The following is a 17,006-nucleotide window of genomic DNA, read 5'->3' on the forward strand; positions in this document are numbered from 1 at the left end:
TGCATTCTCTACTGCCAGGCTGGGTGCAGATGCGCTGCAGGGCTTCAGCCAAAGCCTTGGCCATGGCAAGGGCTGGTCCCCTGCCACTCACCCCCGCCGAGTGGATTCAGAGCCTGCAGTGCAGCCCGGCTCCTGAAGCTGTGTGGGGGTCTCCTGTTGTGACAGGACTCGCTGGCCTCCAAGTGGACCCCAGGACTGTTAACACATCGGGGCCGAGGCTCCATGCCCCAGGGGCCGCCCCACAAGCACTCAGACCAGCTGGGACACTGCATGCGTTCTCTGCCTGGTTGTCAGAGAACTGTTATACCACCTGCTTACAGAGTCGGGACCTGCAAATGCTCCCCTTTTAAAGGGTAACCCCAAAACACAGGCTTAAAGGTTCGTAATTGCATTGGTCTTAAATCCAGCACGTAGACATGTATTCTGCACTTAAACAGCCTCAAAAAAGCTTCCTTTTATTTTTCCCATTTCTACAACAAACTAGTGTGGTATGAAGATTTTCTTAGCTATGTCCAGAGTTTTAAGGAATCACAAAGTAAAGCAGTGTGGCTGAGAGGAAGAGGGAGACGCTGGTTGCTGGGGCCTGCATGCACTGGCATTGTGGGTGACGTCAGTTATCTCAGTCCCCCACACACCTAGGACACAGCTACTCACACCCTTTTGCAGGACTTGGGGGCACTCCCACACCCGGGCTGCCCCCCAGCGACTCCCGGTCTGGTGGGAAGCAGAGAAGCCCACAGCCAAATATGAAAAGACAAGACACGGGCTACGAGAAGGGGAACCGCACGTTCTGTGCACGCTGCTTGATTAGGTTGGACATGCTGGGGAGAGGGACACCCCAGAAACGGAAATATCCAAGCCGAGACCTGAAGCTAAAGGGAGGAGAATGTAGGTGTCCAGGCCCCAAGCCTCCAGGAATTGACAGCAGCACCCCATCAAGGACCCCACGGGCCAGAGCTGCTCTAAGCACAGGCCAAACCTCCATCAGGCACTCAGAGAGCCACCCGCCCTTGTCCCCTCACCCTCTGCCTGAGGGCTGCTGCGGGAGGAGAAGGGGGCAGTGGGAGCCCAGACTGGGAGGGAGGGGGAGCAGGGAGCGCATCCCCTATGGAAAAAGCCTCCCGAGGACACCCACGTGGCACAACGTCTGCCCGTCTCATACTCTGCAAGTCTTTCTTCCAAAGGAACAGATACCTAGACTTTCTTAAGTTTCACTTAGTCCTGATGGGAGGGTAAAAATGAACATGCAGTTTAAAATATACAATTAAAACCTTGTCTTTGTTACACGAATTTTCAGAGTCTAAAGAAAAAACTGATTTCCATAAATCAAAATGAGAAACCTTAGTATTTCCTTTTTAGCTGAATACGGGCTTGTTTTCATAGTGCCCAGAATTTTTATTTATTTCTTATTCATTCAGGAAAACAAAAAGGCATCTCGAAGGCCATCTGTTAGCTGAAAACATCTTTAGAGATACAGTAAATATGAGTACCTAAGTTAATTTTTTTTTTTTTACTATAAAAGCCCAGGTTATTCCCAAAACAAGCAATTTGATATATTTATATTTTGTTCCTGGCATAATAAAAGCAACAGCAGGCCTGGTTAGAACCTGAGTGTTCAGCCACATAGAAGAAACTGTGGCTGCTGGAAAGACAGGAACAAGCCAGGAGAAGCAGTCAGATAGATTTTATGCTTCATTCTCCTGCCCTTCCGATTATTCAGCACAGCCTTCCTTCAAAATGACCACTTGACCTTTCCCACAAGAGCCATTAACCTTTCATAGTCTGTCGAGTAAACAGCTTAATTTTCTGACGGCAGCATGACAGAAGAAATTACAAAGGCAATTCCCACTCTCGGTCCAAACAGATGCCAAATGTAAATCACTCCATTTCCAGAAGCAGCACATTCTGCCCCAGTGCATCCACCATCCTGCCTCCTCCAGGACACCACGCAGCCCTGCTCTGGTGGAGGACAGCCCCTCATCATCAGGGACTCCCACTCATAGGTCCTTAGGCTGTCCCGAGGAGCTGTGACCTCAGTCTGAAAGCTGGCAGTACTTTCTCTTGTTTCTGAGTACCCAACCCATAGCGCAAGTCAGAACACTCATCAGCTAGAGACCCCACTAAATGCTTATTTGTACCACAAACCCTTGCCTGCTGTTGAACCGGTTGCAAAAAGCTAAAAGCAACTGATTCCATATTTTTTCTTTTTCAACAATATATCTATTTTGACTACTACCCAAAATCTGGACTAATAACTTTAAATAATTAGACACAATTTTAACGAAAAAAGTTTTAACATAAACGAGTTACAGCACACCTTCTCGATTATGTTGTTCCCTAGTGGAGGTCAGTAGCTTTCAGGACGCCTAAAGGACCAAGCTGGGCACACAAATGAGTTAAGCAGGCCAGGTTCTGTGGCTTGCAGTGGCCTAAATTGCAGAAGGTTGTAAGGTTAGAAAGGGACTGTAATGGTTAATTTTATGTGTCAACTTGGCTGGGCCAAGGTGTCCAAATGTTTGGTCAAAGATTATTCTGGATGTTTCTGAGAAAGTGTTTCTTCGATGAGATTGACATTTAAATCATGGACTCTGAGTAAAGCAGATTGCCCTCCATAATGGGGTGGGCCTCGTCTAATCAGTTGAAGGCCTGAATAAACAAAGTCTGACCTCCCTGACAAAGAAGAAACCTTCTGGCAAACAGATTCTGGACTCAGAATCAACTGCAACTCTTCCCTGAGTCTCCAGCCTGAAGATTTTGGACTTACCTAGCCTCCACAGTCAATCTCTCTCTTGCTCTCTCTCTCTCTCTCTCTCTCTCCCCGCCCCCCCCCCCATCCATATATCCACATCCTGCTGATTCTGTTTCTCTAGAGAACCCTAATACAGGACACATTTGATTTGTATGGTAAACATGCTAGAATATTTTAGTTCCTAAATGAAACAGACCTCTCTTTTCTTTCTTGAAATTTCTTTCATTTTCCTATGTTGATAGCGATATAGCCATGAAAAATATTTCTCGACTATGTGTAGAAACAGTACAGGATAAACGACAACTGACTCTGAAACCTGGAGAAGGGAACAGCAGGAAGTGATGGGATCCGTGGTGAACTGGAACTAACGAGGCAGTGGTTTCAGCTAAGCTGCTGTGCGTTCAGGGATGTGGGGCCCAGTACTGTCAGATCTTCTGATTTTTCAAAAGAATCCAGAAATCTGGATATTTTGTTGTATATAAAATCTCCCAATTTTTCAACACGGGCTCAAAACAGTTTAAGGTCTTGTGTGGGCCAAACATCTGCTCTAGAATGTAGGTTAGCGGTGATGAACACAGGCTCTGGGTGGCACTCCTGGCCCTGCCAGCACTTATTTCATCTCTGTCTGCCTCAATATGCCCACCTGTAAAATGGCAATGAAACTGCCTGCAGCTCACAGGGTTGCAGCCAGAATTAAATAATGCGGAGTACATAAAATGCTTAGCGATGGCTGGTGTCCACATAAACAGTCCCTCCCTTGTCTATCTGAAGAGCTGGCCCTGTTGGGCAGACAGAGGTAGGCAGTCCCCAATCACCAGAAGCACCTCCACGGGGAAAGGCTTCCCCAGAGATGGCCCCAGACTTCTTGCACTCCACAGTGTCCCTGCAATTTGAAGAGGCTGCGATTCTAAAAGCCTGGTGCTGCTTTGGTTGATGACAGAATAAATCTGCAGAGCTTTCTGGAAGGCAGCTGGGCGACACGCATCCAGCACCTCCACCATGCCCATCATCCGAAATGTTCTAAGACGTTCATCACCGCCTTAACTTTGATAGGAGACCGGACACAACCTGGATGTCCACCAGCTAAAAAGATGACAGGGGATCCACACGAGGGCCAATCCTGATGCAGAGACATATGTATTCACTGCATAGAAAGTCGTTCACAAAATACTGTTTGCTGAACAATAAAAGAACGGCTGACAAAACTAGGTCGAGTGTGATGCTGAGGTGAATACACCCGTTTCTGAAGATCTGTCTGCACAGGAAGGACACACAGCAAAGTGCTGGCAGCTGTTTAACGTGTGCAATGGGACGGAAAATATTCCTCATTTTCTTCTTTTTGCTCATCTGTATTCTTTCATCTTTTTTTAATGAACACGTGACAGCTTGGTGGTAAAAGATGGTAAGAAAAACAACCTACATGTCTTTTTAAAAAAACCAAAGAGATGGTGAGACCCATGCTAAAGGCTCAGACGGACACAGATATAAAAATCACAGCTTTACAGAGACCACGCTCTGCGCCCAGAGATGTGGGGCCCAGACCAGAGCGTCCCACAGGCCCTTGAGCCTGCTTCTCACGACTCCGGTGTCCCCTTGGCACAACTGTCAATGCTTGGTGCTGTGTCCCGTGCAGATGTGCCTTCCCCTCTTTTGCTCTAAACCTGGGACAAGCAACACGTGCCCTCTGAGATCTCTAAAGGGTCTCCGTCTGCAATGACCGTCCTTTGCCACTGGCCTCTCCCAGCCCAGGGCCCATATGGAAGCTTGACCAACCAGCTCCTGAGGATTCTGATGTCCTCAAAAAATTATTAGGAGAAAGGAAGGAAGACATGAAGACAAAAAGCAAGAAAAGGGGAGAAAGGGAAAAGGAGGCCACCCTGTGCCCACCCCACGCCCACTTTCCCGCATCCCTCTCTACTGGGTTCTGAAGTCCGAGCCCACGGGCATCGCAAGGCAGCCGGAAACGACTCTTCCTGGGGCCGACTTACCCATTTCCCAGTGATATGAGCACAGGCTTTTCCAGCTCCATGAGCATCTGGAAGGCTTTGTTCATGTTTTGATAAGAAAAGCCATCTCCTGCATCAGCAATTACGACACAGTTTGGGCTGGAGGTGTCAACTTGCTCAAATTCTGAGCGCACTCCTGGAAAGAGAGAAAGAGGGGAAAGCCCAAGGTAACATGGCTACTCCCGTCTCCTACCCGGACACCCGTGTGACTCGTCTGCCGGCCCCTTTCCCAGATGCACTGTCTCTTTCTGAGACACTGCTGCCAGGGGAGGCAGGCAAGGAACAGGTGTTAGTGCCATTTGATACATGAAGGAATTCCAGCTCCCCACAGTTAGAGGTCTTGTTAGGAGAAAGACGGGCCCACCCCCAACATGAGCATTACCCCCGTAGCTCCCTCAGTTCAATACCACAGGGAGGAAACCCACAGCTTTGCAACTAAGAAGGGAAATCTGCCTGAAGGACAAGATTTGTGGATGTTGGATGACATGAGGCTGCTTGCAACCTTTATAGAGTCGGCACTGCTGGTCCCAGACGGTGAGAACCACTGACACGTTGCAGCCAAACCCACTAGCGACAGGACAGCACGGACACGTGTCCACCCTGAGAAGGGCACATGTGCATCCCCAGGCCGGCTCCCCAGCCCCTTAGAGGCCTTCTCCTCTCCTCTCCCCACTTTCAATTAAAACAGGGGAAAGTTACAAGAATAAATCGAGCCATTGGTCTCATGTCTTTAATTCTTGGGAAGAAACATCCTCTCATCTATTAGGTGTTGACCTTTCTGGATTAAAAAAAAAATTGAAGTAACCAGAAGACACCACTTCACACCCACCAGAACGGCGCGGATTAAAAAACCGCCAACACCAAGTGCAGCTGAGGATGTGGAGCTGCTGCCGGCGCTGGAGGGATGTAGAATGAGATGGTGCCTCTGGGAAAGGGGCCGGCAGTTTATAAAACTGAGTACACCTGCCCTGTGACCCAGCAACCCCACCCCTAGGTGTTTACCTAGAAGAACTGTACAGGAATGGTCACAGCAGTTATTCTTAATCACCTAAAACTGGAAACAAGCCAGGTGTCCCCCAGCAAGGGGCTGCGTAAACAAGCCATGGGGTGTTCACTGGATTAACACCGCTGCAGTAAAAAGGAAACCCCTACTGATACGTGCGCCCTGTGGATGTCTCACAACCGGTATGTGGGGTGAAAGAAGCCTTACACACCAGGTTACTGCAAAAGGAAGGGTGGCCTTGGCAGGCTGGGCTGCTCCAACCCTGCACAACCTAAAGAGAGAGAGTCTTCAGGATGGGCCCCCCACCAGACCCGGGAGATCAGCCCTTGGAACACCCTGCTGGAAGGAGTGGCTTTGTGTGCCCAGGGCCCTGAGCGGCGCTGTGTCATTCTGACATCCAGGCCGGGGCTGAGGCTGAGTGCCAAGGTCAGTCACACGGGCACTGACCTACCTCACTGACCCTTAATCAAAACCCTGAACACAAGGCTCCAGTAAGCGTCTCTGGATGACGACACTTTGCATGCACACGGTCACACATCACTGCAGGGAGAAATACTCGTAAGCACATGCCAGTGCAACTCCCCGGGAGAGGACAACTGGAAGGTCACACATGGCTTTCCCAGAAGTTTGTCCCAGGTGTCACTGCCCTTTGCTGAGTTTAATCTATATTCTTTCATCGTGATAAACTGTAACCAGGAGTATGACAGCTTTCCTGAGCCCTGTGAATCCTTCTAGAAAATCATCACGCCCGAAGGTGGTGTTGGGGACGGACCTCCAACACAACTAGAAGTTGTGTGATTCTATTTATATGAAACTCCAGACCAGGCACATTTATTTACAACGGAAAAAAATCCAAATAGCGGATGCGCCTAAGGGGTGGAGGGGCTGAGACTGGCACGAGGGAACTTCTGGAGTGAAGGTCAAGTCCTAGATCTCGGTAGAAGTTTGGGTTACACAGATGCATGCACGTGTCAAAACTCCGCAAAAGTACGCTTGAGGTGTTTCAATGTCATTGAACACAAATTTTATACTAAAAAAACCTGTAAACGGATATTGACCGCTAGTTAATGATGAGCTAAAGGATTTGGGGATGTGTACCAATGTCTGCAACTTACTTTAAAATGCATCAGAAAGATAAGATGGGGGGATGGATGGAGGCTATATAATGCAGAAAATAGAAAATAGTAAAATGTCACTGGTAAAATCAAGGTGATGGGCATATAAATATTCTTTTAGCTTTGCTGTGTGTTTGAAATTTTTCCTAATAAAATTGTTGGGGGGAAGTCATCAATAATAAAACTTGAAAAGATTCGAAGTCTGAAAATACAGGCACATTTAATGGAAACAACAGAAGCAGGATGATGGTGGAGGAAGGGCCCCTGACCCCCTGGAGACACATACACTCTCCCTCTCCTCTCTGCCCGCTTCACCCCCACCCCTCCCTTCACCTTGGGGAAGGGCATTTTCTTTCCTAAGTCTTTCTGTTTCTTTGAGGGCCTGTTCTAAAGACACCGGCAGGGATCCTAGCTCACAGAGGAAGGATTCTGAGGCACATGGTTTCTAAAGGCCAGGCATGTCCCCTCCAATGGGCACCAAAGCTGTGGATTCGATGCTGGGGCCTTGCGGGGAGCCCCCCCACCTCTGGGAGCTCCCTCTCCTGCTGGGACGCAGAAAAGCTGGCCTGCCTGTGCCAGGAGTTTGTAAATAAAAGTATCAAGTCAGAGGAACGAGGGAGGGAGGGGGGCTCAGTGCCAACAACAGAAAAGTGCCCTGAATTCTGAAGCACTGCTCATGTCTCTCTGCTCTTTAAATATTCAGAAGGCACCAGACAATCCTGTCTCTTCCACTTCGTTCCAGAAAACACCCCATTGAGGGTCAAAGTAGCTCTTTTCTTGCATTCAGACTAATACTGGGACACAAACCTTGTGCCATTTGCCACTGCGGGGTTGTTTTTCACAAATACAGTTCCAGCTATGGGTGCCAGAATTAGAAACGCACGGACCTCAATCTACCTTTTCAACCTCTCCTTCCACCCACAGCCCGACACACCAGAAGCTAGAATTTTGCCCCCTTGACAATTCCCTGCCCCCTTGATCCATCCTAGATCAGAGAAACACAACGCAGGGTTTTCCCATGAGGAGCGATCTGGAACCTGCCCCGAAAGACCCTGTGGTATGAGGCCGGGGAATGGATGGGGCCCGTGAGCTTTCCACCCCCAGGCCTATGAGTGTTGGCAGCAGAAGCCCGGTGTTACCGGTGTCCATCCCAGTGGTTTGGCCCAGGTGAGAGGGATGCCTTCCCCCAACCCCCACCCTGAAAAGTCCCAGGGCCCAGCAGGCCTACCATCGTGGACAAGCAGGTGTGGCCGAAGGCCTCGCTCCTTCAGGATCAGGCAGGCAGCAGGGGCCGGGGCGGTCACCTCGCCCTCGGAGATGTTGAAGCCCAGCCGCCGAAGCAGCCCCACCAGGTTGCCCCGGGACTTCTGTGACTCGTTGGTGCAGAACCTCACCTTTAGCCGGGACTGCTTCAGTCTGGAGGTGGGAATAACAGGTGGAGGGTGCTGTTACCATGTGGAGCGGGTGGCCTCCAGGGGAAGGAGATAGACAGACACTTTCCCAAGGGCAATCAGGTCACCAGAGCAGATCAGGTCCCCGAGGTCCCTTAGGTGGGCCTCGACTGACTCCAGAGTGCTCAGGCTGGGATTTCTGGAGCAGATTCATTCCAGGGGACCCGACCATGCCCCACCAACCCTCCTTTCCACCCTCCCTCAGCCTGGCTCACCTGACACTCCCCAAGGCTCCCACCAGAACTTTGCCCATGCCTCGCTTTCCACCTAGGACATGTCCCACTCCCTGTGCCCGGGACATGTCCCTGCTTCCTCGGCCTGCCTCTCCACAAGTGTCAATTGTCCCACCGTCAGAGACCCACTCAACACCTCCCCTCCATCATACCATCCTGCTTGGCCTGGCTAGAGGTCACCTCTGATCGTTTCTAGTAATTTCTCTGTACCTTTCCACAATAATTAGCACTCACACTGTACATTTGAGATAATATGCCTAATTAACTCTGGATCCATATTTCCCCAAAAGAGCAAAGGTCGACGTGTGTCTTCTCACCATTGTCACTTATGTGTCACCGCGAGGTCAGGAACGGGGTCAGTTCGGGCCCCCTCAGCATCCCCAGTGCTTCACACAGGGGTTTGGCTAACAGCCGGCCCCCGGCGAGCACCTGCTGAGTGACTGACCGATGCAAAGTCCAAATGATGGCCACGCTGACCACGCCTGCTGCCTCCCCGAGGGTGTCCCAGGCCTGCAGCCCCTCACATGTCCCGACGAAAACTGACTCGTGGTGAAAACACCCATTCCCACACTCCCATGGGCCTCCAGACCCTCCAAACACTGAAGCCAATGGGTGCAATTGGGGAAAAAGCTGCAGATCTACTGACAAGAGTGAGGCTGACAGACCGAGGCTGCCAATGTCTTCGTCAGCGGTCCAGATGAGTCAGTCCTTTCTTAGTATTTGTCTTTCCTAATCAAAGGCTTATGAATTATCAATTAGGCTTAGTGGTTAATTGCCCTTCATAAAGACAGCTTCTGTATTTTTAATTAGGCAGTTAATTATTGTAACTAATAGCATCACCTTGTACATTATGGACAGATCTTCATTGATTGGCGCCCAGGATGTGTGATTCACACTCGGTAATGGAGCAGTTGAGTGAAGAAGAGCAGGGGTGTCAGGGGACTAATTATTGCTAATGAATTATGATGTGACCTTCTCAGAACAGTGAACAATCGGTGTGACAGTGAGATGACAGTGCCACACATCTGCTGTTCCAAACACAACTTCAGATGCCCGTGAAAAAAAAAACAGTAAATAACAGAACCCAATTCGGGATACTTCAGCCACTGGTTTCCTTTGAAATACCACCAACAGAAGTTCATCCAAAACATCAGCTTTAAAAGCACAGTCACAGTTTAGCATTAAATCAATCCCTGAAAAATCTGGTAGCAAATGCTTGGGGAAGTCCTCTCCCTGCGGATCTGTCCATTCATGCCCCTGACCTCACCCCCTTTTGAGGAGTTACCACAGACACTCCCTGACCACCTGGGACCCGTCCCAGATCCTCTCCTCATTTTTCTTAGGTACTGAAAATAATAAAAGTGGTCATATTACTGTTAAAATGGTGAAGCATGAATACATTACCCTGAGCTTTGCCATGGGCTCAGCACCTGTGACATGACTGTCTTCTCCCTGAGGGCACAGACACACAGCTGGGTCCCTACATAGATCCCCAGGGCCAGGTGCCTAGTGTGCAGGCGACGGTCCCTAAGTATGAGCTGACGGAGTAAGCAAGCCAATGAGGCGAGAACCACTATCCCCATTCTAGAGACGAGAAGATGGAGGCTTCAGAAAGAAGAGACCTATGGTCACACAGCTTGGAAGCAGCAAAGCCAACAACTGGCTACGGACATGGGATGGTGTCCACAGGCCTCGCACAGAGATGAAGGCAGCTGGTCCTTTCCCAGTCAGGAAGCACCAAGCTGGACAAGGCCCAGCAGCCCAGGAACACAGGCCCAGCTCTTCCCACTGGAAGGGAAACTGACACTCCACAGGTGGGGACGGGTGTGCGTGGGGTGCACCTGTGCATGCACGCAGGGACAGAAGGCCTGAGATGACGGGTCGGCACTGAAGGGGAGGTCCGGAATGCCCAACGCTATGACTGAATTGTGTCAAATGCGGTCCTAAGGGTGGGGCCGTGATATGGTAGGGTTAGTGTCCTTTCCAGACACCAGAGATCTCTGCATGTACAAAGAAGAGGCCACGTAGGACACAGTGAGAAGGTGGCCGCTGACAAGCCAGGAAGAGAGCTCTCACCAGAAACCGACCCTGCTGGCACCTTGACTTTGGACGTCCAGCCCTCAGAACTCTGAGAAAATAAACGTCTGTTGTTTAAGTCCCCAGTCTGTTGTATTCTGTTATGGGGGCCGCGACAGACCAAGACAGCCAAGGAACCAAATCCTCGGCCTCTCTTAGTGGGGCTTGTGGCCAAGTGGCACAGATTTGGCCTTGGGAGGCCTGGAACATAAGAATTCAGCATGTCAGGAGAGCCCAAGCCAGGCATCGCTTCAGGGCCACAGCACAGCCTTCAGGGGCCCCCAAGAGGAGCAAATCCCAGAGGTTTCAGCACCAGGGACAGGCCCTGCTCCAGGACAGGCCCTGTTATCCCCACCCCCTGGCACCCAAGTATCCGGAAGACAGGGGGCCTCCACTCAGCTCCAAGGGGGGGGTCTGGCCAGATGGCCCCCCTGAGACCATAGCTACTGCCTCAGCCCACTGTCCCCTCCCCAGGAGCCCCGCAGATTTACCCCCACTTCCTGCGGCCACACAGAATCTTTGAACTGACCTTTACCTCATCCCAGCAGGCCAGGACAACCTTTGAGTGACAACGTCGTCGCCTGGGGCAATTACTGTGCATCACATGGACCAGTCCCTTGCAAATCACCGCGGACCTCACACATCTGCTGGCTGTCGGCATCTGCCAGGGCGCTCACCCGGAAATAATGGAAACCCTTCCATTATTGTTCAGTAGCAGGTAGCGCACGAGGGCGATTACTGGACATCCTGAGTGACCTTGGCACAGCTCCACGGCCTGCTGCCCTCACCACAGAGGAGCCGGGAGGGGAAGTGGGGCAGGGGATGAAGAGGCGGCCCAAGACACGGCCCCTCCCAGCTGGGCCTGTCTCAGTCCCCACCCCAAGCCCTTGGGAATCTGTCACCTTCGTCCGACCCAGAAGGTGCTCTCACCACGCCAAGTCTGCCTTCATCCTCCCCGACAGCCAAGTCCTCCTCATCCCTCCAGGCCTGGTTCATACGCCCCTTCCTCTGAGAAAGCTCCTGCAATGAGCTTCCACCACCCTGGATGCCGCTCTGGCCTCGGCATCATGACCTCCTTCCTCTGCTCCCTCCACCAGCTCAGGGCCCCTGCAGGTGTTATATTCAGCACCCCCATCCATCGTGGAGAGGGCTCCTGGCCACTGAAGCAGAGGTGGCCCTGGCCCGGGGAGGGCACAACAGAATTCCAGCCCAGGGTGGGCCCGGGGACAAGTGAGTCAAAGAAGGCAAATCAGCTTTCCCTGATGCCGAGAAGCCGACATCCCCTCTGGGCACTGGTCTCATTTGTCACCTCCTGTTTGACCTGCCAGCCAGGGCCTCACCTTCCCACCCAGGAACACACTCCACTGAGGCCTCCTCCCCTCTGCTATCCTGGGGGTTCTCTTCTCCTGGGTGGAAGGTGGGGGTTTGGAGTCACGGTCGGCCTAGTCTCCCAGCCCCTCCACAGATCCCCGGGGTAATAGGGTGGCTGGAGTGGGCTGGGCGAGTGCTCACGCCCACTGTGAGAGGTTGGGGCAGGGAGGAGCCTGCCCACGGCCAGTGGGCACATGTTCTCAGCTAGCACTTAGTGACCACCTACTGTGGGCAGGGCTTGTGCTAGCAAGTTACAGACCTCTTTGGATCCTGGATGAGGCAGGAGAACTCACGCCAGGAAGAAAGAGGGGTATGTGGGGCGGGGAAGGGGGTAGGAGGGGTGTTTCTCCCTCATTCCTGCCTCCCTGAACCAGCCTGCTTTGCCCCTGGGGTTACAATTCAAGACGTGACCTGGAGGGGTGGAGGGGCCCTATTACTACCGATGGGAACAGCTGCAAATAGATAAAACTCTGTGCATCTGTTTCCTCAGAGAGGGAACACACTTTCACAACACATCCCAGGGTTGCTATGAACCAAAACGTCGGTGGCAGCCTGGCCAAGGTCCTCAGGGAACACCAGTGTCCCCGCCCCAGTGGCACCAACACCTTGTCACACAGCAGGGCTCTGCAGCCGCCCGACCAGGCTGCTGTCTGACCCTGAGATCCTTAGCTGCTTCCCTTTCAGAAACCCATGGAGACTGAAAACACATATTTAGAGAATTTAAACCTGCTTATTTGTTCTAAAAACATGTATTTTTAGAACAGAAGGTCAAATAAGAGCCCATGATCAGAGCAGGGTTGGTTTTTGCCAAAGAAAAATAGTCATCCGTGCACACGTTGATTCTGGGAGGGACCCGGCCCAGCTCCCCAAGTGTCCCCGTGGGCATGAGCTTAGGGTCAGGGAGCACCTTGGGGCTGGGACAGAAACAGAAGGGCTTTTGTCCCGCTGGGAATGGGGCCTGGCTTCCCAGCTGGGGTCCTGCACCGGCACGTACGTCGCACATGCCCTTGGATGGGCATCCGTGGGCCAGACTCTTGGGGTCCTTGAGACCCAGCCATGAAATGGGTAACAGCAGCATCCCAGCTCTCCAGAGCTGGGCAGTGCGGACACACCATGAGCCCTCCCTCATGCCAGCGTCATCACAGGACGACGAAGGCGGAGAGGCACCTGTAACGACCTCTGCCAGGAGCTCCACCTGAGCCTGCTCTACCTCCCCCGTCTTTCCACTGACCCACCAGTGTAGACCTTTCAACAAAGCCGATGGCCAGCTGCTCACATGCCCTGTAGGACCCTCCCCACTCTCCATCTGACACTCTGCTGGCCAGAGTGTGTCGTCAGAGTTCAGGCAAGACACAGAATTCAAAGTCTGCACAGAGAGAAGAGAGAGAACATGGGAGGTGGTGACGCACAGGGCTGGGTCCTGGATGGACCTCTTAGCCAGGGCCAGCCAGCCAGTGACCTCAGGGGACAGCACTGAGGTCAAATAGACTGGGCAGGCCCCAAAGCCAGGGACTCCAGGAGACACAGCACGCCTTCCCCATGCCCGTGACATCTCAGCCACCATCCCTTCTGTTCTCTCTCTGACCTGCCTGAGCCCGAGCCCGCAAGCATCAATTTATTGTTTATTAATAAACACAACTTAGAATCAAGTGCAGAAAACCTAAAAGCCAGAGGACTTGGAGATCGTCCAACCTAGTGGCTCATTTCACAGAGGAGCAGACGGAAGGCCAGAGGGACATGAGGTGCCCAGGGGCCTGTCTCAGGGAGTCATGGGTGCTTTGCACCACACCCAACCTTGGAAGTCAGCAGTCAGCCAGTCCCTGCTGAGCACCCTCACGGCCGATCCAGTGCCGGGTGAGCAGGGCACAGAGGCCAGGCCTTCCCAGGGTAAGGTGGGAGCCTGGCTGGGGAAGCAGACACACCCGTAGCACCTCTGCTACCTCCCACTGTGTGACTGAGGCTTGTCACCCAATTCTCTGCAACCTGTTTCCACATCTGTAAAATGGGGGCAGGAACAGTAGCTACTGATACGGCTATTGTGAGACTATATTTAAAAAACCAAACCTGGCACACTGCGAATACTCCATGAATGGCAATGATGGTGTGACAGTGACAACCCCACCCCTGACAAACCTGGGGCTGGATCCTGGGACAGCTGGGCCCTCAAGGCAGGCAGTCTGACAAGGCAGATGCCAGCGGAAGCAGGGACAGCAGAAGGAGCCAGGAGCTGAGCCCAGAGAGTACTGCTCAGGGATACTGTTAAGAAAGAAAGAGGGCAGGAGGCGGCTGGATGGCTCAGTGGCGTGGTGCTCTTAGCAACAAAGTTGCCGGTTCGATTCCCACATGGGCCACTGTGAGCTGTACCCTCCACAAGGAGATTGAAACAACTACTTGACTTGGAGCTGATGGGTCCTGGAAAAACACACTTAAATAAATAAAAGTTTGGAAAAAAAGGGGGAGGCAAAGTTCAGTTCAGCGAAGAGAGCCTGAGCCAAACCCAGGGTGGCTGGTCCTGGTGGACGTCCCTGGAGCAGCAGGACACAGAAGCCCCCCACACACAGCTCCCACAGCTGCCCCCACCCCGCCTCCACGCTACGCACCTGTTCGCATTGAGTCCCCGAGACGACCTATGAGATGGGTCAATATTCCTGGGTATGGTGAGGACCTGGGGCTTGGGGGGGCCCAGCACCTCGCCCAGTCGCAGAGCCTGAACGAAAACCCTTCTGTTCCTGAAGATGTATACAAATGCAAACAATACCAGCCCCTGGCAGAGCTGAGTGATTTTGTTCTGAATGTTCACCAAGTTCAACAACTGAAAGACCCTCCTTGTTTGTAAAATAGCCACCTCTTACCATTAACTGACCCTGCAAGCCACCAAATCCTCCTTTAGCTCCTAGATACGGAACAAGCAAAATGTTGGTTTAAGAAAAAAGATCTCACTGAACTCTGACAGCCAGTGACTGTGTTACAGGTGGGAAATTGAGGCACAAAAAGGCTAAGGAACTTGCCCAAGACCACTTCACAACCACGGGGCAGAGCTGGACTCAAACCCAGGCCCACAAGGGCTGACACCTACCATTTTTAGGTGCCAGGTGAGAGGCAACACTTGCCCTGGAGAGAACACCGGTCCGGCCCCCAAGCTCCTTCCTCATGAGGTATCTTTCAGTAAGTCTTGTCACCTCTTTGAGCCCCAGGTTCCTAGGCTTATCGGAAATTGCCCTTTACACCACCATGGGCAGAGCCCGGCTTCCGCTTTGCCAATATGGCTTCTCCGAACATCCCTGGGGTGTATCATTGGGGGAACCCCCACCTGGGCTGCCCTTGATTTCCATAGGTTTACCCCTGTCCACCGAGATGGAGACCAGAAACCAACAAACAGCTCTTGTCCTGACACGGACGCCATGAAGCAGCCTCACACGTCCGCCAATGGCCCTGGGTTTCCCTCCACACACCAGGTTCACAATGTGGTGTTTGCATGTGGGATGCTGTGTCTCCTTCATCTTTTTGAACAAAAAATGGTAATTCATATACATTATTCTATGACTTTTTCACTTACTATATACAACCTTCATGTCATAGAAACCAATGTCAAGACCAAACAGAGCTACCCCATTCTTCTTAACTGCACAATATTCTGGTCTGGATAAACCGTAATCTATTCCCTCAACCCCTCCTGATGGGCACACAGGTTGTTTCCAGCCACACACCTAAGTTATAAACATCGAGACTGTGTGTGTATCTACTGTGCCAAACTTCAATACTGTTATTCATCAAAACACAAAATCATCATTTTCACTGACTGACCTTATAATCAATATTACAGATTTGAACAACTGTACTATTGAATTCTATACTATTCAAACATTGTCCTTTCATCTGGTTTTTGTTTTTCTTTTTGTTTTATACTTTGGGGGTTCTACCTAGATTTCATGTGGAGGATAAAGGCTCTGAGGCTACACAAGAGTTTGAAATTCTTGGGTTGGGATCTGCAAAGGACTCCAACCTCCTGTGATCTGTGACCTAAGAAAACACATTCCTTGAGCATCAGAGCTGCCTTTATAGTGCAGGGCTGGGGGCTGTGGAGGGTATGATGGCGTGCCAACAGGAAAGGTCCAGAATCAGGAAAGAGGAGGCCGCACCGTAAAATCCTCTGTGCTTTTGGGGAAATACAGAGGAAAAGGTCTGGCAGGACCTAGCAGGTCACCTGGGGAAATGACGGGAACAGGCCCAGTGACAAGGATTTGGACCCTGGACTCCGTATATTCCTGCACTAGTGGGGATGTTTACAAGGAGGCCTCCTGTGACTTCTGAAGCTCAAACAGCAGATATTATGAAATGAGAACACACAGCCTGGAGGCAAGCGACGAGCTCTCAGCACCTCTCCCATCTGAAGACAAGGGTTCACCCCCCACAGCAAACGGCAGCACCAGTCACAGGACAGAACATTCGCAACAAACAAGCCTTGTCCAAGGTCCGGGCTGAGTCAGAAAAGCGCCTGTTGGCCTAAACAAACTCAAACCAGTACCAGTCCTCTCCTCTCCAATACCCTTAAGGGGCCCCTCTGGCAGGTGCTGGGCCAGGTGTGGGGGGATGGGGGGAGGCAAAGCAGGTGAGGCTCCTGGGAGCCCATGGTCCCTAGTAGCTGTTATTATTATTATTGCCACTCCTGGGGACCTGTGTCCCTGAGGCTGAGGGAGCCAGTGTGGCCCAGCATTAAGAAGCGAGTCTGTCCTAAAGTCTGCAGGCTGGCCAGAGTTCAGAGACAGGGTGCCCGGGCCCTGGCCCTTTGGGATCCAAGACCTGCTGGGAGGGGCCTGAGTTTTAAGTGTCCCTAGGCTTCCGGTGCACGCTGGGCTTTGACAGGCTCCACTTGGAAGGATGGGTTGCGGGTGTGGCGGTGCTGGGTGGGAATTGCTTTATGAGGCTGCTCTGGGCAGAAGCAGAGCCTGCTTCCTTCCGGCCCCAAAAAAGCCCGGCTCGGCAGGGCCCAGCAGCTGTGCTT

General features: G+C 51.9%; 1 protein-coding gene across 3 annotated transcripts in view; it reads right to left on the minus strand.

Moving 5' to 3' along the window:
- LHPP (phospholysine phosphohistidine inorganic pyrophosphate phosphatase) overlaps positions 1-17,006 on the minus strand; it is a 111,873-nt gene that overhangs the window by 88,581 nt on the left and 6,286 nt on the right. For all 3 annotated transcript variants that reach the window (XM_074338832.1, XM_019742214.2, XM_074338831.1), the window contains exons 2-3: positions 8,102-8,289; positions 4,738-4,891 (exon numbers count right to left, since the gene is read on the minus strand). In XM_074338832.1, coding sequence (XP_074194933.1) covers positions 4,738-4,891; positions 8,102-8,289 — 342 coding nt within the window. The remainder of the gene's footprint in view (positions 1-4,737; positions 4,892-8,101; positions 8,290-17,006) is intronic.

Source organism: Rhinolophus sinicus, linkage group LG07 (genome assembly GCF_036562045.2).
Source record: "Rhinolophus sinicus isolate RSC01 linkage group LG07, ASM3656204v1, whole genome shotgun sequence".
Lineage (NCBI taxonomy): Eukaryota > Metazoa > Chordata > Mammalia > Chiroptera > Rhinolophidae > Rhinolophus > Rhinolophus sinicus.